This window comes from Balearica regulorum, chromosome 24, assembly GCF_011004875.1.
Source record: "Balearica regulorum gibbericeps isolate bBalReg1 chromosome 24, bBalReg1.pri, whole genome shotgun sequence".
Lineage (NCBI taxonomy): Eukaryota > Metazoa > Chordata > Aves > Gruiformes > Gruidae > Balearica > Balearica regulorum.
In genome coordinates this window covers 481,190-505,797 of record NC_046207.1, presented here as the reverse complement: position 1 = coordinate 505,797, position 24,608 = coordinate 481,190, and the positions used below count along the sequence as shown (strand labels likewise).

The following is a 24,608-nucleotide window of genomic DNA, read 5'->3' as shown; positions in this document are numbered from 1 at the left end:
AACCTCACCTCCATCACTGGAAAGGTGATGGAACAGCTGATCTGGGGATCATCAATAAGCATGTGGAGGAAAAGAAGTTTATTGGGAGTCATCAACATGGATTCACCAAGGGGAAATCATGCCTGACCAATCCGAGAGCCTTCTATGATGGCATGTCTTGCTGGGTGGATGAAGGCAGAACAGTAGATGTTGTCTATCTCGACTTCAGCAAGGCTTTTGACACTGCCTCCCATAACATCCTCATAGGCAAGCTTAGGAAATGTGAGTTAGATGAGTGGACAGTGAGGTGGATTGAGAACTGGCTGAATGGCAGAGCTCAGAGTGTTGTGATAAGCGGTGCAGAGTCTAGCTGGGGGCCTGTAGCTAGTGGTGCTTCCCAGGAGTCAGCACTGGGTCCAGTCTTATTCAATATATTCATCAATGACCTTGATGAAGGGGCAGAGTGTCCCCTCAGCAAATTTGCTGACGATACTAAACTGGGAGGAGTGGCTGATACACCAGAATGCTGTGCTGCCATTCAGCGAGACCTGGACAGGCTGGAGAGCTGGGCAGAGAGGAACCTAACAAAGGTCAACAAAGGCAAGTGTAGGGTCATGCACCTAGGGAGGAATCACTCTATCACTCCCTTTCCTCAGCAGGACCAGGGGAAGAAAATAAGGACACAGCGATCACTCACCAGATACCATCAATGGCAAAAGATACTAGTCTTGGGAAAATTTATTTCATTTATTGCCAATTAATAACAGAGTAGGATACTGAGAAATAAAAACAAAAGTAAAAATACCTTCTCACCACCTCTCTTCTTCCTAGGCTCAACTTCACTCCTCCCTGCTGAGCAGCCCAGGGAGGATGGGGAATGGGGATTGCAGTCAGTTTATAACATGTTTTCTCCGCCGCTCCTTCCTCGTCACCCTCTTCCCTCACTCCAGCATGGGGTCCTTCCCACAGGATACAGTCCTTCATTAACTTCTCCAACGTGGGTCCTTCCCACAGGCTGCAGTTCAAGAACTGTTCCAGCATGGGTCCTTTCCACAGGGCACAGTCCCTCAGGAACAGACTGCTCCAGCATCAGTCTGCGACAGGCCAAAGTTCCTGCCAGAAGCCTGCTCCTAAATCTTGTTTATAATAACTAGATGATTAAAGACTGTCTCATTTGCACAACCAAGCCAGGGTGACAGACTTTATTCTCATGGGATTCACAGATGTGTCGTTTCTACTTCTTAGTAGATTCTACTCTTATTTTCCCTTCCTCGTTTCCTAACTATTTACCCTATCCAGAAACGACATTATCCCACATTAAGTGATCCAATTTGAATGTAAGAGTGCCTGGACTGAACCAGGAGTAAGCTGTCTTGGATGCTTTTATAACTACTGACATTAGAATGTATTCACAGGGAGATGCATTACGTCCAAACACAAACCTGGGCCAACTTTTCTTCTGAAGGTGGCTAGACAGCTTGGAGAGGGCAAAATTCAAAATTAAGACCTGATGGCATCTCGAGTGCTTCCACGCAGGGTGAGGTATCAGTGAACTTCTAAGGCTGAAGTTTAGCCCTAGTGGGTACAGCTGCATTAAAACAGTGTTTAGATTTCTTAAGGTGTATGTTCATTTCTGACAGCAGAAGGCCTAGTGGAGATGAATCCAAAGACAGATTTTTTCTTGATCCTTGTGGCCTTTTTATTTTTTTTCCCTCCTCTGTGTGTTTATAAACAGGTCACTAGACTAAATCTGTAGATGCACACTCATGGAGGTCTTTTAGGTTTTGTTTTTGGTTTTTTTTTTTCCCCCTCATTCCTGAACTGCAAATTCTGTCAGTCTTGGAAACCAAAACGACATTTCTGGAGCCTGGCCATGGGAGTGGAAGTTTCCCCTGTGCTGCACTGGAGAAGAAACAGAATATAGGAGCTACTTGGGAAATCTGACCCAGTGCTCACATTACCAGGTGAAATGGCACATACAGAATGATGCCACATTTTCACACAGTCACTTATGGACCCAGAACTTTGGCCATGCAAGAGACTAGTTTCAGTTTCTTTCTTTCTCAGGGAAAGCTAGCGATGGTTTTCTTCCCCCTCCCAAATGAATACTCCAAGGTCATAGCATCCCTTTGTGTGCTTGTGGAGATCTCAGCTACTCTTCTTGGAACTGTCATGTTATCATGCCAATGAATTTCTCCAGCTGAGAGGTGCAGAATACTAATTATCCCATGACACAGACTCCAAGATGCTTGTGGGCACTGCACTATATAAAATGCTTAGTTCTTGCTGGAAACAAGAAATGAGCATTAGTTTCTCTTCATTTCCTTTACCTTCCCGACACCTTCAATAAAAAACATGAGTCTCCTAAAGAAGAGGCTTAAAGAAGTGAAGTAATTTCTTTATCACTTCCATTCAGTGGATCTCTTTTCTGCTGAAAGGAATGGAAATCATATAACAAGGAAAAAAAAGCCAAAGCAACCTGCCTACTCACTATCAATTTGTGTATGCTTATCCTAAAAATTTCACTGTACAAGAATATTTCTTAAGTGAGAGGGGCAGCTAAATTCTTGCAATGAAAGTGAGAACTTCCAGCCTGAATATCTGAAGAAGATGTGGGAAGTGGGGTGGTTTTTGGCTGCTCTGTTTTAGAAGAAATGTCTGGTATACATTTCGTACTCCTAAGGAAGAAACGGAAATGGAAATTCTAAATAATTTGCTTCTGAAGCCAAGAATAGGGACAAAATATTCTCAAGTATGAAATATCTCTTTGCTTCTGGTGTTTCCAGTGAGCTAGTAAATCTTACACACTCATCGAAAAGGGAAATAACATTTTGAAACTACACATTCATGGACAAGAAAAGATTTATTTCTTCATCAGCTCAGCCATCATTCTGATTAGTACTTCTTTCACATCTTTATTCCTCAGGCTGTAAACCAGGGGGTTTAACATAGGATGTGTATATAAGAGGCAGAAATTTCTTAGCATCTTGAGAGAAAATGGCTTTGGGCCGTAAGTAAATCAAGGTCCCACTTCCACAGTACAATGTTACAACAATTAGGTGTGAGGAACAGGTGGAGAAGGTCTTGCATCTGCCCTCTACAGAAGAAATCTTCAGGATGCTGGAGATGATGCAGGCATAGGATACCAAGATGAGACAAAATGGTGTAAAGATGACCAGCGCTGTGGCTATAATGATCTGCTTTTCATACAAAGAGGTGTCAGTGCAGGAGAGCCTGATGAGGGGGAGAATATCACAGAAGAAGTAGTTAATATTCTTGGGCCCACAAAATGGCAATGTGAACACCCAAGCTGTCTGCACCACAGAGACGTTACACAAGAGCAGGACCAAGGGATAACAAACTCTGCTGTTCATGATGATTGCATATCTAAGGGGGTTGCATATGGCCACGTAACGGTCATAGGCCATGGCTGCCAAAATGTAGCATTCAGTGGCTGCTAAGAAAATCACACCATAGAGCTGTGTGCCACACCCCATGTAGGAAATGCTCCTGTCCTGTGACAGGAAGTTTACCAGCATCTTGGGAACAACGATTGATGCTGTGGAAATATCCAGGAAGGACAGGACGCGGAGGAAAAAGTACATGGGTGTGCGGAGGGTGGGGTGTACTGTGACCATGAAGATGAGAAGATTCCCAATGATGGTGATGGTGTAAATCAAGCAGAATGTGAAGAACAGCAAGCGCTGCAGTTCTGGGTGGTTGGACAATCCATAGAGGACAAATTCAGTCATCAGAGTGTGGTTTCCTGATTCTGGTCCCTCTGTTGGCTTCATCTGGGAGGAATCAAACCGACACACTGTCAGTCACTGCACCAAGATCATGGTGCTTCAGCTGGTTGCTGAAGTGAGGAGTCCCTTGGGAATCCCTGGAGACCCACTGGATTGAAGGGTACAACTCTAGAGCTGACTTATCTGAACAAAGTAAGAAGGCAACAGCAGCATGTGCTGAAAGCGCGTGATGTTAGTGCTCTCTAAGTTTCATAGTTTGGGATAGTGACCAAGCATGCAACTATGAGGAGTTGGTATTGAAGGGTTCAGCTCCATTATGGATGTAGGGTTAATTGTCAAGAACAACTTTTCCCCTCAAATGTCAGGTCTGTGGTGTCAACTGGTTCCATAGGTGCTTTCTGCACTGAAGGGAAAGCCCAACTGACAACGAAAACACTCACAGTCCAAAGAGAGCAAAAGCATTTTGCTGCCTTGTGGAGCAGTGAGCACAGCTCCTCTTAGAACATGCTTGTACTCTGCCAGGACACAGTTTTTTTACTGAGCAGACTGGCAGGGCAGACAGCCTTCCTCCAAGACATCTGAAGCTACCTTAGAGGAACCCAACTTTAGATGAAAGCCAGGGAAGCTCAGGCTGTGGGAGGCTTTGACTCATATTCACAGCCTTCCCCAGCTGCCAGTGGGATAGAAAGACTTCACAGAGCCCAGCTCCAGGGAAAGCACACCTAAATGGAGCAAGCAGAAGCCGGGAGGGAAGACCTAAGCCAACTCTTACCACTGGAGGAAAGCCCAACCGGCAACTGAAACACTCACAGTCCAAAGAAAGCAAAACCAAAACAAAACACACCCAAATACCCTTTGTCTACAGACAGGAAAAGGAAGAAGGAATAATTAGAGGGAAAGATATCTATGGAGAATGCTAAGTGTAGAGGGAGAAGCTCAGTACTATCTATCTGCTTCATTAGTCACATTGCCTTATTACCCTGATGAGCACTGCTGTGTGCGTGGTGCCGATGGGATATTCATGCAGCACTGTGGCAGCTTTGTGTTTTCTTACCGAAAGAGAAGGAATTAGCCTGACACAGGAGAAAGTGGTCACTAATTCTGCGTTCTTCAGACTCATCATCTCTTACCAAAGGGTCAACCAACCATTAAACTACACTGGTAAATCTCAAAGCACAGAATGCACATTGGCAGCAGAAATGTATCCATATATGGGGACAGAGGAGGGAAGCACCTTTTCGACTGTACACACATGGACCTGGTTAACAGACCACAGCACATAGAGAAGGACACGTGATCAGAGTAAGAGCACTGCATACAACTCTATCATGATTCAATCACTCCTTGTACTGACTCCATCCAATTTCTCTTTCTGCTATAACTTCACTCGCACGAGATGTCTTTTGGCTGTAGGTTTTCTAACATGAACATGAAAGTGAAAGCTGTGGAACTGGGAGCCACAGGTGATTCTAACTTACATGCACAATAAAGAAACCTTAACATTCTCAGGCATTTAAATGTCTGATGTATTTAAAGGAACCTTTCTGGGTTTGGTTGTTTCCATTAACATAGAAATGAAAGAACACTATGTTATTTGAAGCTCCAGATTTTGAGCGAGACCTCAATATAATCTGTGCATAACAGAATGGAAAATGACATTTAAAATTTCCTGCAGTTTGTAATGCCACACATTCACACTAGTTTTCTTGACTTGTTAGATCCGTGTAGCTGAAGTAGAATCTACCTAACTCTGCTCTTTGATCTGTTATGAAAGTTTTATATTATTGCTTTGGTCATTAGCTGTTAATTAAAGTCAATAAAATTCACAGCAGTCATTGTTTTACTCATAGGTTAGTGTTTTATTACCTAATGCGGAACACCTCTCAGCAACAACTCTCACTTTGTGTAATTCTTGTTCAGTGGTTATGAGAACCTTTAAGTTTTGGTCTTAGTTCTTCCTTGGATTTGCTATATGTATTCACAACAAGCATTTTCAAATAGGTGTCCTACCTTCAGCAGTTCTCCCATCCAGCGTCTCCAAAACGGATTGTGCAAATTTCACTAGAAGAATTTCCTTTGTTTTCTTACATTAGGGACAGTGTTGGGCTGATGGCTCCTAAAATCAGCGCACATTGTAAATTTTAGATTGTATTTTAAATGCAGTTTCTTCAGCACCTGAATATATGCTTCAGTTGTGATCTTATGTATTTTAGAAACATACAATCAACATTATCATCAATACTGACATCCAGCACCTAGAAGACAGAAGCAATCAGAAGGCTACAGACTATTTAGCTTAAAAATTTTACTAAGTGTCCAGTATCTGCTTGTCTGTGTAGAATAGAAGAAAATGACAGCTTTTATCACAGTTATTTTGCCAGCCCAATATGTTTATATTTCACATCACAGTTCAAAACACTGGCAGAAATAATCATGATGACTGAAGAAGTCCAAATGATCAACACATTACTGCAGTTGATTAGCAAAATGAGGAGAGGTAAAAAAATGTGAAAGCATCTAGAACAATGCAGCAGCAAGAATTTCTGTATGATTCTATTTGACACACTTAAATAACCTCTACTATGGGAACGATCTTTATCTCAATTTGCCTCTGAATCTATTTGTTATATTACATACCTCAGCCATCCTCCAACACATCACCACTGCACATTCTGTTCTCACTGCCTCTTTGTTCCTTAACTATTCTTAGATCCCCAGACACGAGCTCTCTATCAAGCTATGCTTTCTATAACCATGTCTTTAGGCTTCCACAAAAGATCCACCCACCACCTATGCTACTTCCACAATTGCTATTTAGGCATGCAGCTGCTCTTGTCAGATCTCTTGAACTCAAAGGAACACTCCCTTTTTTTTATTGTTTTTGTTTGTGTTCTCTTGTTGTTGATAATGACTTGTAAACTGTGATTGTGTATGGTTATGTACTAGTTTTGGTTGAGATAGTTTTAAATTTCTTCATAATGGCTTGTATGAGGCTATGTTTTGGATTTATGATGCAAACAGTGTTGATAACACAGTGATATTTTAGCTATTGCTGAACAGTGCTTCCACAGCATCAATATTTTTTCTACTTCTCACACTGCCCTGCCGGCTCAGGGTGCACAAGGAGTTGGGAGGGGATACAGCTGGGACAGAGGACTCCAAGTGACCAAAGGGACATTCCCTACCATATGACATCACACTCAGCAATAAAATCTCAGGGAAAGTAGAAAGAAGGGGGAGCGGACATTTGGAGTCACAGTGTTTTTCTTCCTAAGTAACCATCAGATGTGATGGAGCTCTGTTTTCCTGGAAATCGCTAAACATCTGCCTACTGGTGGGAAGTAGTGAATGTATTCCTTATTTTGCTTTGCTTGCATGGTTTTGCTTTACCTATTAAACTGTCTTTAACTGAACCCACAAATTTTTACACTTTTACCCTTCCAGTTCTCTCCTCTACCCCACTGGGTGGGGGGAATGAGTGAGCGGCTGTGTGGTACTTAGCTGCTTACCAGGGTTCAACTGCAACAGGTGGGTAAATTATAGTAGTGGGAAATCCCCTTTCCTTTTCCTGCTTTAAGGAAGGTCAGATGATCATACCATAGCAAGTTCCATTGTTCCAGGGCTAATATACGTCTAAAGTCTTGGTTTTTAAAGCTACCCTATGATTTTCCATGTGGGAAAAAAACTGTACTTTTTGGAGATTTTGTTTTACCCTTTATTTTAGGAAAGATACTAGTACTTCCAGGGCTCAATTTTTCTGTCCTCAGGTTGACTTGCAGAGAAGGACAAATCACATACCTTGCAAATTTGTTTCTTTCTGTGGAATACAAAACTCTGGCCCCTCTGACAGCGTATAGAATAGAATAGAATAGAATAGAATAGAATAGAATAGAATAGAATAGAATAGAATAGAATAGAATAGAATAGAATAGCTCAGCTGGAAGGAACCTGCAATTATCATGTAGTCCAACTGCCTGACTACTTCAGGGCTGACCAAAAGTTAAAGCATGTTATTAAGGGCATTGTCCAAATGCTTTTAAACACTGACAAGCTTGGGGCATTGACCACCTCTCTAGGAAGTCTGTTCCAGTCGTATAAACAAATACAGTGCAGCACACATAGAACTGTCAGACGTGTCTATGTCTGAAATATTTAAAGTAAATGCAGAGAAAGTGATTCAGCTTATCCCAAGCAATATATTGACAACAAGCTGAACATCTGAGCCCTGAAGAAAAAAATACGCAGCTCCCTCTATACAGGTTACCTAAACTTAGGGAAATTGATCTGGAACTGAATCCCATTTAAAGGATGAAATTCAAATATTCATATTCAGGTGCTTACTGCCATTTTAGATTATCTATCCCCCTCTATCTATCTATCTATCTATCTATCACCCTCTCAGCCCTGACCATTGTTATGGCTCTCTGCTGAACTTCCTCCAGTTGATCAACATCTTTTTTCTATTGGGAGGTCCAAAACTGGGTGCAGTCGAACAGGTGTGCTCCAATGAATGCTGAATAGAGGGGGATAACCATCTCCCTCCACATATTGGCTATAGGCCCATTCATACAGCCAGGAAAATGGCAGCTTTACAGGACACACCTTTGGCTTTTGTTCAGCTTTCTTGATATCATGGTAATTCTGATTAGTACTTTCCAATTAATTATGTTACTATTGCTCTTAGAGCTATTAATGGTCAACATCCATTTTTATTATATTGTTATTGTTTATTAGTTTCCCTTCTTCTTCGTCGTCGTCATTGTCTTCATCATCATTATCTTCATCATCATCACTTTCATCACCATAACAATATATCCATGTATTATCTTATAATTCATTATTACATTTATGTCCATAGATGTCAATTATTATATCAAGAGATACTGAGTACATTTAAACCATAATATTCTTCTAAATGTAATGTGCATTTCATTAAAAGTGAAAAATGACAGTGTCTTTTCTCATTTTTGTCTTTTGCTACCATGTTGTGATCATGCAACAGATTAAGGTTTGTTGTTAATATTATAGTTGTTCTTTACCTTGCCCCCCTGCAGAGATTAAAAGTGCTCTCTAATGATTACTGTGTAGGCATCATTATTACTGCAAACCACAGATAATTCTGCTCTATTCTTAGTGCTCTAGGCACACAGTGATACCTGCATTTTTCTCTTGATTCATTGGAAATACAACATAGTGAACTTTTGTCTTGGTTTAGCCCCAGCAAGCAGCTAAGCACTAAGTGGCAACTCACTTCTCCTCCTGGTGGAACGGTGAGCAGAATCAGGAGAAAAGGGTAAAAAAGAAAAAGGTTTGGGATAAGGACAGTTTGCTAGGACAGCAAAGGAAGACGAAAATAACAACAGTGCTTAGAATATAGAAAGTGGATGATACACAATGCAAGTTGCTTGCCCATCAGGACACCCAGCCCATCCCTGAGCCACCACTTCACCCTAGCCAGCCCCTTTTTACCCTGAGCATGACATCATATGATACAGAATAACCTTTTGGCTAGTTTGGGTCACCTGTCCTGGCTATGTCCCCTCCCCGCTTCTTGTGAAAATTAACTCTATCCTAGCTGAAAAGCAGGACATTATCCACACTTTATTCTATACTATGTATGTCATGCCCAGATTCTACACTCCCAATTAATCATCACCTCTTTCCCTGTCTCTGAGATGTATATGTATATGTATACACACACACATGCAGATAGTCTATGGGCTATTCCTCTAAAATATCCATAGAGTTCCTTTAGTCCATGACTTTGGGCTTCATCTGTCATAGCAGTATCTCAGGGCAGGAGAGATGGTGTGTGCTGTTGGGTTGCATGCTACATTCAGACCTCATGGCTGGTGGATCTGGCATGGTCCATGCTCATGGTCTGCAGGTTGAAGATGGTGACTTCTGAGGAAGTTGCTGGGCACCAGTTGTTAAAGACAGTTCTAGTTCCATCATTGCTGCACTTTGCTTTGTTTCATCAAAGTTCATCACTCATTAATTTGGTTGATTCCTACTGTAATACCATTGATACAGTATATAGCAATTGTAGTAGTAATGATATATAATGGCAGGATTATTTAGCAATTAACATCATACAATTTAATTTAACGGCTATTGTCACTCAAAATAAGATCCCCTTGAGGTACACTTCAGACTTCTCCATTCTTCCGTATCATCCACCAAGTGCACCCAGGTCCCTGAGCAGAAGCAATACCACGGATGGGTTTGCTTTTGTCTGAAGTAGGGCTAACCCAGACTGTCTTCCCCAACATATTCTTCATCCATACTATGGGGATTTATCTCCTTCTACAGGGCATGGAATTTTTGATTGGGCAGGGCCAGCTTGATTGGTAGATGTCCTTGAGTTAACTAACTAGGTGGCCTTTACTAAATGTGTGTCCCAGTGTTTGAGGGTCCCACCACCCACTGCTCTCAGGGTAGTTTTTAGCAGTCCATTGTACCTTTCAATTTTCCCAGAGGCTGGTGCATGGTAGGGGATGTGATACACCCACTCAATGCCATGCTCTTTGGCCCAGGTGTCTATGAGGTTGTTCTGAAAATGAGTCCCGTTGTCTGACTCAGTTCTCTCTGGGGTGCCATGTCGCCACAGGACTTGCTTTTCAAGACCCAGAATAGTGTTTTGGGCAGTGGCATGGGACACAGGATATGTTTCCAGCCATCCGGTTGTTCCTTCCACCGTTGTAAGTACATAGCACTTGCTTTGGTAGGTTTGTGGGAGTGTGATAGAATCGATCTGCCAGGCCTCACCATATTTATGTGTCAGCCATCATCTTCCACACCACAGAAACTTTAACCTCTTGCTTGCTTGATTGCAGTGCATGTTTCACATTCATGGATGACCTGTGAAACAGCATCCATGGTCAAGTCCACCCCTCGATCACAAGCCCATCTGTATGTTGGATCTCTTCCTTGACGACCTGAGGTGGCATGGGCCCACCAAGCTATAAATAATTCATCCTTATGTTGCCAGCCCAGTGTTCTGATCTAGGAAGGCCCAGGCTGGGAAGATTCATTCAGAGTGAGATTAAGACACAAACAAGGTCATGTGCCGCTAACCGGAGGACTTTATTGAACAAAGTATTTATCAAGAAAGTAGCGATAGGAAAGCAAAAGAGAGAATAGAAAAGGAGGAAATTTAGCAAGCAGTCAGGATAGAGTTGCAAAGGATAGTCACCACCATGGATCCAGCGGCGTCCCGTTGGTCCATAGTCTTCATGTATTCTGGCGGTGAGAGTCCCCCTCACCGTTTCACTGAACAGTCTTTTATAGGATATGCGGGAGGTTGTTCCCTAGATGACGGCACATACTGCATCCCTGCACATGGTCTTGACAGGCTGGGGTGGTTGCCCCTGTCTAGGCACACCACCACCACACCCCCAAAGCAACATGACTATTCTTTGACCCCTGTTGGTCTGCTCATGGCAACTGGGTTCAGCCAATCTGGCGGGTAGTCTCGCAAAGAGCCTATCAGGGTTGCGAACAAGCTTTGAGACGGTCCACTCAAGACGTCGTCCCTTACATCCAGATCTACCTGAGTCTCTTCAACCTCAGCAGCCTGATCCAGCTGCTGGTTGTTCTGATGCTCTTCAGTGGGCCGACTCTTGGGTATGTGGGCATCTATGTGATGTATTTTTACAATCATCTTCTCTAGCCGGGCACCAATATCTTGCCACAATGGGGCAGCCCAGATGGGTTTTCTTCTGCGTTGCCAGTTGGTCCGTTTCCACTGCTGTAACCACCCCCACAGGGCATTGGCCACCATCCATGAATCAGCAGAGAGGTAGAGCATCAGCCACTGCTCTTGTTCAGCAATGGCTAAAGCCAGCTGGATGGCTTTCACCTCTGCAAACTGACTTGATTCACCTTCTCCTTCAGCAGCTGCTGCAACTTGACGTGCAGGACTGCACACAGCAGCCTTCCACCTCCAATGTTTTCCCACAATGCGACAGGACCCCTCAGTGACCAGGGCATATTGCTTCTCACACACTTCCGCTAGTGATATTCCGAAACCTTTGCCTTCTGGCCAGTCCATGATCACTTCCAGAATTCCTGGGTGACTGGGGTTTCGTATTCAAGCCTGCTGTGTGATCAGTGTGACCCACTTACTCCACGTAGCATCAGTTGCATGGTGTGTAGAGAGGACCATCCCTTTGAACATCCAGCCCAGCACCGGCAGTCGAGGTGCCAAGAGGAGCTGTGCTTCAGTACCAAGCACCTATGAAGCAGCTCCAACTCCTTCATAGGCTACCAGTATCTCCTTTTCCGTTGGAGTGTAGCGGGCCTCAGATCCTCTGTATCCCAGACTCCAAAACCCCAGGGGTCCACCTCGAGTCTCCCCTGGTGCTTTCTGCCAGAGACTCCAGGTAGGGTCATTCTCCCTGGCTGCAGTGTACAGCACATTTTTGACATCTGGTCCTGCCTGGGCTTTCTCAAGGGCTACTGCATGGACAATGTCCGGTTTAATGTGTTCAAAAGCTTGTCTTTGCTCAGGGCCCCATTTGAAATCATTCTTCTTCTGGGTTATGTGATAGAGGGGGCTTACAATGAGATGGTAATTTGGGATATGCATTCTCTAGAAACCCACAACACCTAAGAAAGCTTGTGTTTCCTTTTGCTAGTCAGTGGAGACATGGCTGCTATTTTGTCAATCACATCCATTGGGATCTGACGAATGCCCGTCTTGCCATTTTATTCCTAAAAACTGGACGTCCTGTGCAGGTCCCTTGACCTTGTTTTATAGCAAAAGTGTCTTTCAGAAGGATTTGGACTATTTTTCTCCCTTTTTCAGAGATTTCTTCTGCTGAGTTGCCCCATACAATGATATCATCCATGTATTGCAGGTGTTCCGGAGCTTCACCCTTTTCCAGTGCAGTCTGGATCAGTCCATGGCAAATGGTGGGGCTGTGTTTCCACCCCTGAGGCAATCGATTCCAGGTGTACTGGATACCCCTCCAAGTGAAAGCAAAGTGTCCTGTACTCTGCCACCAAAGGGATCAAGAAAAACCCATTCACAATATAGTTGTGGCGTACCACTTGGCTGCCTTTGACTCCAGGTCCTATTGAAATTCCAACATGTCCAGCACGGCAGCAGTCATTCAGGCCGCCATAGTCTACTGTCAGTCTCCACTCGCCATTAGACTTTTGCACTGGCCATATGGGACTGTTAAAGGGTGAGCAGGTTTTGCTGATCACTCCCTGACTCTCCAGTTGATGAATCAGCTTATGGATGGGAATTAGGGAGTCCCAACTGGTGCGATGTTGCTGCCGGTGCGCTATTGTGGTAGTGACTGGCACCTGTTGCTCTTTGACCCTGAGCAACTGCACAACAGAAGGGTCCTCCAAGAGACTGGGCAAAGTAGACAACTGTTCAATTTCCTCTGTTTCCAAGGCAACTGTTCCAAAAGCCCACCAATACCCTTTTGGGTCCTTGAAAGTCAACTGAGACCCCCTGGTTAGCCAGGACTGCTGATAAATGGTTTACATGTACATCTTATTACGAAAACATCTGAATCTTTCAAATGCCCTTTGTTTTACTTCTAAAAATGAAGATTTTAATGAGTTTAGATGAGACTTGCAGTTGAGATATGGAAATGTAGACATGAGACATGAGATGAAGTGAGTTCACTGAAAGTGCCTGGTCAAAGGTGCCTCTCAAAAACACTTCAGGTTTTATTTCTGGCTAGAAAGGATCACATGAAATATTTCAAAGCATAGGGAAAATGTGGAGTGCAACAAGTGTCAATGCCTTGAACGAATTACCCAGAGCATGTCAAGTACTGCTCAGCAGAGATTTTTAGGGTTTCCTGAAATGCCCAGATGCTATATACAATGAAGGCACATAAGAAGTGAAAATCTCAGTCATGCAAATAAGAGGGACACTTCCTTTCTCCTTCAAAGATTCCTTTTAAACAGTTTCTTCATAGCTTCTTTAATCTCCTTGATTTTTATGCTGTAGATTAGATAGTAGGATTAATTATGGAGGTAATATGGAGCAGAGCATGGCTATTACAGGTGCCAAGGCTGATGAGAAGGTGGAGATGAGCTTCATGTAAGCAGTGCTACCTATACAATTAAACAAGGAGACCACAGTGAGGAAGGGGATGCAGGTGGAGGAAGCTTTATGTTGCCTTTCCTCAGAAGAGATTCTCAACACTGCCAGTGAAATCTGAACATAAGACATAAGGTAGATGTAAAATAGAGACTAAAGGCCACAGCCCCAAACTCATGGACATAGTTGTTAGAGCAGCACAGCCGGAAAAACTAGGAGACATCACAGAAGCACCAATTGACACTGCACTGGCAGAAGGTTAACTGGAAAGTGATGCCAGTGTACATTGTGGAATACAGACAAGCAGTAGCATGCACACTGACTGCTATGTGAAGGCAAGCACTCGTATTCATTTTTGTTTCACAGCACAAGGGATTGCCTGTGGTAACATAGCAGTGATATGCCACGGCTGAGGATAGCAAAGCAAGCTGGAGTGAAGAAGAGAAAGAAAAATACTTGGGCAACATATCCAGAGCAAGAAATAAACCTTGTGTTTAGGATGGAGTTGTCCATGGATTTGGGGACCAGGACAAAGATGGAGCCAAGGTCAGAGATGGAGAGGTTCATGGGGAAGAAGTACATGGGGCTGTGAAGCTGGTGGTCAAGCACTACAGCTGTTATGATGAGAAAGTTCCCAGTAAGAGAAGCCACGCAAAAAAGGAGAAACATCAGACAATGAAATACTTGCAATTCACAACTATCAGAGAATCCCAGGAGAAGGAATTGGGTCCCCATGTTGTGATTAGACATTTCTTGCTATGTTCTCACTGAGTCTAGCTTCCACAAGGACATTGATCAGAATTGCACACCAAGAAGAAAGGATCTGAGCGTTCTAATTGGCCACATCACATCTATAAAATTGTCTTTCAATGGCACAGAACAAAACCTGTGCAAAGTTTCAGGAAAAAAAGGTTTCTAAGCAGTGGAAGAAGTATTGCTTTCATTTGGTTCTTCTGTTGAGTGAAGAAAGGAGGAAAAAAGTGTTTGCCTGTAAAAAGAATGTGAGGACATTGAAGTAATGAGAGACAAGTCATGTGAGATTTTCTATTTTTTTTGATCTAGGTATCAATGTCTGTCCTCTTGATAACTATCTGTGAATCTCACCTGAGATGTCTGAACAGATACTTCTAAGGTTGGAGTCACTTACTTTGAATACAGATGTCTTAGCTAGGTCTAGACATGTTTATTCCTCCATATTGGCAATAAGTGGAAGGTACTAGATAAGCTCAGCTCTCAGGTATAAGCATTTAGGATCATTTTAGGCAAAAGAGTAGTCTCTTGCCCGGTTTTCCTCTTCCACTTCTGATAGTGTAGGTCTACCGTAAGGCCTGTGTCATATCTTCAAACTATACATGTATCTGGGATACTCTATGGCTTCTTTCATGGCATTGGTAGCCTATTGACAGGCAACCGAATGAAAGTGAAACTTCACTAACTCTTTTTAGGTCTGCTGTGCAGATACACAAATTAGGTGAGGTGAATCCCACTGTTTCTTCTCTTTCAATCTGTACCCTGAGACATATAAACATGCATAAATACATTCATACGTAGGCAGGCAGTCACATGAGGCAGATCTCTCTTGGTGTGTCTTCAGACTGGAAGTCCTGCAGGGATCATAGTGTGACATATTTTCCAAATTAATAACAAACAAGCAAACAAAAAAACCCCAAAACAAAAAAAAAAAGGGACTTAAAATCATTGAACAAATTAGATTGAAAGAGTCATCCAGATGTTACCTGGTCCAACTTCCTGCTCATAACAGGGTCAGCTGTCAAGTTAGATCCAACTTCAACTTCAAAGTTAAAGTTGCTTAGGGTAATGTCCAGCTGTATTTTCAGTATCTCCAGAGGCAGAGATTCCTCAACCACTCTGGAAAACCTCTTGTAATGTTTGGGCATCCTCATTTCTCATAAGACTTGTTTTCCCCCTAGTATCTGATCATAATTTTCCTTTTTTTCTTTCTCAAAGGAAATTAAAGTGTGTCTGAAATGAATGCATATTCAATGCTGGGTATAGCAAACATCATAGCCCTCTTCTGATGCTCTTGTTGTTGCTGTTACTAGATGTATTTCTAAGAAAGTCGATATTAACACCAATTCTTAAGCTGGATACATTGTACTCTCCTGAACTAAAGCAATTTGTTGGGATTCATGTCTGGGCCTCTATTCCTCTCACCTAATTATGAGGCAGGATTCATAGGACCTGTTTGGGACATCTGACCAAAGCCTAGATGAAACATGCTTTTTAATGGCGTACTTGCAGATGAGTTGAGCTGTGTGTAGAAGCACAGCAGTGTCTCCCTTAAATAGATGTGTCTCTGGGTAGATGAGACCCGCCTAAGAAACTCATTCTGGAAAATCAAAGGGTTCAGAGGAAGCAACCTTAATTTTACTAAACACAGAACAATTGCTCACAGCAAGTCTCTACACCATAATAGCAAGAACAACAGAGTAAAATAAGAAGTTGAGATGTAAAGGGAAGAGTTTAAGCCAATCACCATCAATCTTGTGGCACTGTTTGGAATATAGCTCCCTCTTTCTGAAGATATTTCCCTCAACTAAATTTTAGCACTGGGAGGGGTCATGTACGACATAGACCATGTAAGGTACAGGCTCTCACCCAAGAGGTTTAGTAAGCGAGCAGGAGAACGATGTTCAACAAAGGAACCAAGGGCTGTTACTGATTGGAGGGATCGTCTCAATAGATCCCTGGTCTGATTATTGGGTCATTTCCTTCTGTCAATCCTAATCTTCACATTCATTTTCACTTTAGGAGGGATCCTTGTTACCTAGTAGGTACTGTTAGTGAGATTCAGCTCACTTCAGCTTAGATATCTACATGTGAATTAGTCCCTTCACAGGCAGTGGTGACTGTCCCTGACAGAGTTTATCCTGCACTTTTACTCCTTCTCAAAAATGTTTTTTTTCCCTTTGATGACATGGTTCATCAATCACTGGAAAACACAGGAGCTCAGATATCTATGTCCTTTGTAAGTCTATGTTTCAGAAAATTCAGTGAAGGTATCTAAAGATGAGGCTAAATCCTTGTTCTCTTTCCTTTCCCCTTATCCCCAACAGTTGTCTACTCCCTTTGAGACAATAGACTTACCACACTTGTCTTTGCAGATTTTACTTTTCAGTTTATGCAGCACTTTTGATTCAGTAGTTATAGCTCTTTATCACATTGACTCAATTCTTTTCCTCTGTCTTTGTTCACCAAAGCCACAGATCTCTGTAATCTGTTGCTCCCCTGAGCTTATTATTATTATTATGTTGAGACAACAGCTGATGATATATACTGGTTTCCACCTGCTCTCTGTTTAGCTGGCTTGGAAATTCTGAGGTATGACAAGGCCAAAGCATTGAGCTGTGGATTTATTGCTGGCTCCTCCCAAGGACGATCTCTCAGGGACCTGGTAGGATCCTGTCCCTGGAGCCCTGAACAGCTCACAACCAGAGACATCATACCAAGAGTTTCATGCTGCTTTGGTGGTCATTGTGATGACCTGGTGTGACTCCACAGAGCAAAGGCATTGCAGAATTTTTTTCCTAGGGGGCTAAATTTCTACCACATGATCTGAGTTATGTGTAGTCCAAAGAGACAGTGGTATTTAGGAACCTGAGGATGTGGTCAGGCACCTGAGAGAGAGTCAGTCCCAGATTCAGAACACTGCAGCACAGTTCAGCTAAAGATTAAGACACTTGAACCGATGCATCGAGGCATAGGGAACAATCTGGTACCTGTACCAAGTAGATCTGGTGCCTCTGGATTGCACTGGAGTCTTTCAGAAATGCACAAAAGCATGAGAAAAAAGACACAGACCATATGGGAGACTCATGCCATTTTCAGAGAGGTCTCTGAAAGGCCTATCCAAAGGGCACTATCTCCCTTTCTTTAGGTAATTGCATGATAGTGCTCTCCTGAACTCAATGTGCCATTGGGTTAGTTTACACCCCATGCTCCCACTTATGTCAAATTCAAGCATTTTGTTCTAGAGATGAGACCAAGACCTAAATATAGGAAATGTATCTTTCTTTGGCCCTTCATTGGGAAGAGGGGACAACTGATTTTCTTGATTGGAATAATTGCTCTAGCACAGTCCGTCTCATCCCAGTTTTATTTGAAAGGAACTTCTGGAGAGCAGCTGGTCCCATATTGCACCTAAGGCAGGGTCAAGTCCAAAGTTACATTAGGTTGCTCAAGGTCCACTAGTCCCTTTCAGCTGCATTTTTTTTTTCTCTCCAGCTGATCTTCTTGCCTTTTGAACCTGCTGTCTTCCTAGTTATTTCAGGTACCAGGATCAGGCAACCAACTTCACCCAAACCAGATCAGCTCCATATTGGCCCGTCCTGTCTTTTCTACTCTCTATGTTTTTCTTTCATGACACACTTCTCAAGTTTGAGATGCTGCATGAAGGCAGGTGCCTGGCTTCTGAAGGGATGTAAGATTAGCTCACTATCTATATTCCTCTTCTTACTTTACTTTATTAAAGCACTTACTTATTAAGCCATTTCTTTGTTGGGTCCTTTTTTATTGAGGTCAGAGAAGAGCCCTGTGCCATCTCTTTCTCTCTCTCACCTCACCCCTTAGTGCAGAACAGCCATCCAGGCCCCAGCTTTGTGATCCGCTTAGCAAGCAGCTCCTGTGTATTTACCAACTTATTCACCCTGACGCATGCCTAATTTGCTCTTAAACATTTTGCAATACCACTGTACCCACTCTGGATGCCACAGGGAACAAAGAAGCATTAAGACTAACCTAGACCAACACTACCAAGGATAACAAGGCATTCCTGATACAAGCCATTGGGATGGCTGATTTAATGAAACTCCTTGCAGTTCCGATACATTGACGTAGTTCTGCAAGCATGCCGACTCCTTTTTGTGAGGCTTAAGGCAAAAGGCAACTAAGGTGATCTAATACAGGTAGAAGTGGAACACCGGGCTTGTTAATGTAAAACAAGTTGGTACGAGTTTACTGATAAGAAAGTCTTCTCAAGTAGTCTGAAACTGTAGCATAAAGGGTCATTTCCAGAACTGAGCAATTTTTCTTTCCTTTATTAGTCAAGTCATGCATGGATTTCCATTCATGGAAGAGCTGTTGGACCTTCAGCAGTCATCTCCCACATCTTTTGTCTTTACAACTGACAACTGACAGCAGACAACTCCATTTGAACCGCTGCATCACGTCTTAGACATCCGTCTTATCTTAACATAAATTTCTTCCTGGAGGTGCCAGGTTTTCTGTTGTAATTCAAGGGAGCTAAACTACTAGCTCAGTTTTAGATTATGGCCATGCTGTTCTGTTAGGCTGCAGCTTATGCTCAGACTGAAAACCCTTACTCATTCTTCCAATCTGCATGTTGTGTCACATGCCCTTTCACAGAGTGTCCTTTCTTGAAGCAGAGAAGGAGGATCTTCAGCTCGAATCCTCCTTCATTCACACCTTATTTAGCTGTAAAGAAGGTAAACACACTGGTCAGCGAAAGTGTGTAAAAGTCAGTGCACTCAGCAGTTTCTCATCTTCATTGGCAAATAAGTATTTTTCACTGATTAGTTGTTTGACTTGACCAATTCATATGAAGATACACTACAGTGTGGACTCATGCGCTGATGGTGTGGTTGCCTTGAATTGCGTCTGTAGGTAAAAGACGAAGTTAAATGAGAAGGTTTTCTTTGCTTCGCAGCACTTCCCAAAAACTGAGTCCTGAGCTGTCCTTGCTGGTATGTGTGGGAGAGGCACGAGTCCCTTTTCTTCTTGGCCCAACAAAATCAGTGCACATGCAGTAGAGCACAAAATCAGTGAACCATGTAGTGGTGTGCAGTTTCCTTTGGAAAACAGCACAGAGCATGTTTAGCACCTAGTTATCAAATGCAAAAACATTTGCAAAATGTTTCTATCTTCTGGTGGCAAGCTGCACGGCTCTCCCAGGCTGTGTGTGTAGTGACAGCTCTTTGCCAACAACACTTTTTTTTTCACGGTGCTTTGGCATGCCACACCGCAGATATGGCACACATGCTAGAGTCAGGGTCCATAAAGTAGTAGCTTCAGCACATCCACCACCCATAACCAAGGTCCCTGAATTCCAGCTGGACTTCTAACACGAGTATCAGCATTCAGTAAGACATTATTCTGGGTTTCAGGAAAAAGCATTTTCCACATAATGCTATTGCTCAGTTGGCAGTTTAGTAGTACATAATCACACAGAATCATTGAGGTTTTGAAGGGACCTCTTGTGATCGTCTAGTCCAACCCCTACCTGCTCAAGCAGGGTGTTGCGGGTTACCCTGACAGGCAGCTAAGCACCACACAGCTGCTCACTGACTTCCCTTCAGGGGGACATGGGAGAGAATCGAAAGAGTAAAAGGGCAAAAAACCTGTGGGTTGGGATAAAGACAGTTTAATAGGTAAATCAAAATCTACATACACAAGCAAAGCAAAATAAGGAATTCTTTCACCACTTCCCATTGGTAAGAAGATGTTTAGGACCTTTCCAGGAAAGCAGGGCTTCATCACGCGTAATGGTTACTTGGGAAGACAAAAAACGTAACTCCAAACATCCTCCTCTTCCTCTTTCTTCCCCCTAGCTTTTATTGCGGAGCACAATGTCATAAAGTATGGAATATCCTTTTAGTCAGCTGAAGTCAGCTGTCCCAGCTGTGTTATATGTCCCCAGCTTCTTGTGCGCCCCCAGCCTACTCTCTGTTGGGGCGGTGTGAGAAAAAGAAAAGGCCTTGACTCTGTGTGAGCACTGCTCAGGCAACAGTTAAAACATCCCTGTGTTATCAACACTGACTTGGTCACAAATCCAAAAGGCAGCACCATATGAGCTACCATGAAAAAAATTAACTCCATCCCAGCCAGGACCAACTACAGTCTCCACCCCTTATTCCATACCATTTACATCATGCTCAGGACCCACACTATCCAATACACCCTCATTAACCATCACACCCCCTGCCCCCTGTGGACTTATCCACAGCCACAGATGCTTTGAGGTGTACTTGCTCCAACATGGACTTAGCTACAGGTCACAGTCCTTTTGACTCAAGTTCACACTGGAGTTCCCAGCCTATCCAGCAGCACAGGACCAGCAGCGATGCCCTGGCTATCTGCCACCCCAGGCGCATGGCCGTTGCTGTTAGCAAAATGTTCCCAGGCACAGCAGAGTAAGATGATAAGCACTACAGCAAACAGCGAAAGAATCCACTGACGAGCATGAGCCTCTAAGATACACTAAGGCACGCTAGCCCCGTGGCAAGCACAGGAGCCTGCCAATCAATAGCTGAATAGCTGTAACAGCTATCAATTTTGTCGACCACATTCCAATGAAATACATCGTTATCTTGAAGCCTCTGAGCTCAATGCTGGGCAGCAGAAATTATTTCTGTGGGTTAACCCCAGCAGGCAGCTAAGCACCACACAGCGTTCACTCAGCGCTTCCCCCCTGCCCCGCTCCCCCCAGCCGCCCCCCGCCAGTGGAATGAGGGAAAGAATTGGAAGGGTAAAATTGAAAATACTCGTGGGCTGAGACAGAGACAGTTTAATAGGTAAAACAAAACCTGATCATGCAAGCAAAGCAAAATAAGGAATTCTTGACACTGTACAAGCGGTGTTCTGTGACAATTGAGCCATCGTTGTGTTATCAACGCTGTTTTGGCCACAAATCCACAACAGCACCATGCAAGCTACTATGAAGAAAATTAACTCTCATCTAGACAAAAGCAGTACACAGGGTCAGCTCAAACAAGTCGCCCAGGACCTTGTCCAAGTGGGGTTTGAATATCTCCACAGATGCAGACTCCATAGCTTCTCTGGGTGACCTGTTCTAGTGTCTGACCACTGTCACAGTAAAAACAGAAAGTGTTTTTCCTGTCTTTACACTGAATTTCCTGGTTTCAATTCAGTCTGAACATAAGAAAACACAAGAAAACACTTGCAAGCTAAAGATTTCCAGTATAGCTCAGAGGAGGCTGTTGGTTTGGCGGGTTTTTTTCAATATCAGAGATATTCTTTTTCAATGCCAAGTTATTACAGATAAATTCTTTGACTGGGATTGTGCAGTACACATTGGGACAAAGCCAAATATGGCTGCTATTAGGAACAGGCTATAGCTCATATATTTAATATACAGTTAGGTTTAAGTACGATACACGGAAAATGCAGACAAATGAACAAGTGACAAATACAGAAAAAGAAAGAAGGTTGAAAAGCCAGTATCATGAGCAAGCCAGAGTCTAGCATTAGCTTGCATTTGGTTCATGTGGACAGACATCCTCTCCTTGTGCAGAGGACACTCCAGTTTTTACCGGCATTATTTGTCAGTCTCTGACCATTGGACTTCTCTTTATCTCTTTCATGGCTCCTCTATTGTGCCTCTTCTATTGTCAAAGCAAAAATTATAGTGGTTCTTTTTCCCGTTTAAAATGTTTACTTAGTATTTATCTGTCTAATTCTTTATTACCTGTCATGCTGCCTGGTTAGGTATTCTCCTATGGAAAGCCTCCTCTCTCTCTTTTCTCCTTCTTCCTTATTTTCCTCTTTGTTGGTTTAAGACCTCTTTGCAAACACCAAAGCCTCCGTCTCAGCCAATTTTAAAGACAGCCTCTTCAGCCCTTCAGAAACACAGGCCGTCTTAGTCTCACAAATATGTTTCAAATGTGCCAAGTGTTCACTGCTTAAGAGCACCTTTTTGGTTCTTTTGGCTATAGAGGAGAGGTAGCTGAGATGGAGAAATCTCCATTATGGTTGCCCAGGGCACACTATGAAGACTAATACACCAAATGGCCAAGACAAAACGTGCAGTGGGGTAAAGTATACCATTTATAGCAATTCGTAAATTCATTGTCTTGTACTGAAGGAAAAAACGCTTCACATTCAGAACTTGTTTGCACGAGAGGAAGGCACAAGCCGTTTTTATCTCTTGCAAAATCTTCTCACTATTGTTGGATACATTCAACCCCGCTTTCTGAAGGAGGTCTTTGATGTCTTCCCTGGGGAAGGACATGCAAAAAGGTGGGAAACCTTTTTCTGTATTCTTCTATTTTATCTAGGAAAAAAGTAGACAAAATATGTAAGTAATTGCCTAACAGAAAACTAGAAGATCATTCAAGAAAAGCATGGCATTGAGGAAAACATTAATCCTTGAAGATGTGCAAGTTTCCCACACAAGTTCTTTATCACATTAAGATCCTGCGGGAGCTAGCGAAGAGAAAGGAGTCAAGAGTCTGGAGGGTGCCTCTTTCATCACCGGCTTCATCAGTTGTCTGAGAGAGGGGGATAAATCTCCGCCTGGACCTGCCTGATCCTCACCAATAACTGTAAAGGAAAGCAGTGGTAAATATCCCGGACGCGGACACTCTGGCTTCTAAATGTGATGCCTCCCCAACTCCTCTTTAGTAGGAGGACCACAATTTAATTACACTGATTTACACAAACAAACCAAGGAGAGTGTAAAATCCTTATAGTTCAGGACATATGTCGCCTGTCTGAGAGGGTGAGTACATTAATGCACATGCAAGCTTCTATCCATTCGACATTGAGCCTGCCCTGTTCCTTTTCTTCTGTGTGCATTTGTGGCAGCAGCGCTGGGTAAAGAAGGACTCTGCAATGCTTGACACTGGAAGTTGAGAATATGAAATGAAATATGCAGAGACAAAATTGCATAGAGTACGTGTTACCAGAACAATTCACGTTGTTGAAGAGTGGAAAGTGCATGACTGTAGGGCATGACTCGTCTCCTCGGAAGATATAGCAATCAGAAGGGTTGTCCACATTCTTTTCCTGGTGCTCTATCTTGGGGAAACGGGATATGGTTTTTCTGGCAGTATGTAGCTGTTTTCTTGATAGTCTGAAACACAGAGAAATTGTATGCATTTTTTAGTTCCTCTGCTTCTTTCTGATCTCCTCGAATAAATCAATCCTACCTCTGGTAATGAAATTAATTGCTACAGAACATAGTTTCTTAGACTATACATAATTGTAACATAAAATACATTTAAAAGTCTAAGCTTTCCTCAAGCCATTCTCTGAGGAACAGACAAAGTCTGGAATATAAATGAAAATCAAGCACTCACATTCTGGCATCACTTCTAGCAAGAACCTTTGTTTAACAAATTACACCTACGCCCAGAAAGGCCATGTGGCTAACACGGAAGATGTCAAAATTAAAGGGATCTGGCATCTCTAAAAGAGTCTGAAGACATCACCAGCTTCACAGACTTTCAGAACAAATGTTGCTTTCCACAGCAACCCTCCTTTTGCTCTACCATTCTAACAAAATTAAAAACTCGCCACGTGCCGCTTCTGTCGATCTGACCATCAAAGGGAGACCCTAACTCACTTCACTCGAGGCACTCTTGAACTTGAATGTTGGCCTGATTTTTGCGTGAAAGCATTGACTGGGGTAGGCGTTAAGTTGGGGGCTTGCACAAACTCAGGTTTTCTGTGGTCTCCCTGAGAGGATATTACTCCCAGCTGTTCAGGAGCTGAGGAGAAGAAACAACCTGTGAGTCTCTTTCGCTCCTCTGAATGGGTGTGCATATTCTGCTCTAGATGGCACAAGGGCTGTGAAGAGCAGCCACTTTATGTAAGCTTCCCAGAGTAACTGGGATCTTACACAATTCATTCCAACAACCCCACCACAAGGAATGCACTTCACAACCAAAGATGGGGCTTAGGCACTAAGAACACTACTGGCCTCTCCCTTAGACAGGCATGCACTGACACCCCGATACTTCTGTCACCCGCGCCAAATTGCCTCGGGGTTAGATTCTACAGATCTATCCCTTTTCCTTAATCCCTATTGGGAA

At 43.1% G+C, this 24,608-nt stretch overlaps 1 protein-coding gene across 1 annotated transcript; it reads right to left on the bottom strand.

Moving 5' to 3' along the window:
* Nucleotides 1–2,894: 2,894 nt before the first annotated feature.
* On the bottom strand, nt 2,895–3,773 carry LOC104630185 (olfactory receptor 10A7-like). The gene has a single exon (XM_010299149.2). The coding sequence runs from the start codon at nt 3,771–3,773 to the stop codon at nt 2,895–2,897; it is 879 nt and encodes a 292-aa protein (XP_010297451.2).
* Between the last annotated feature and the right edge of the window lie 20,835 nt (nt 3,774–24,608).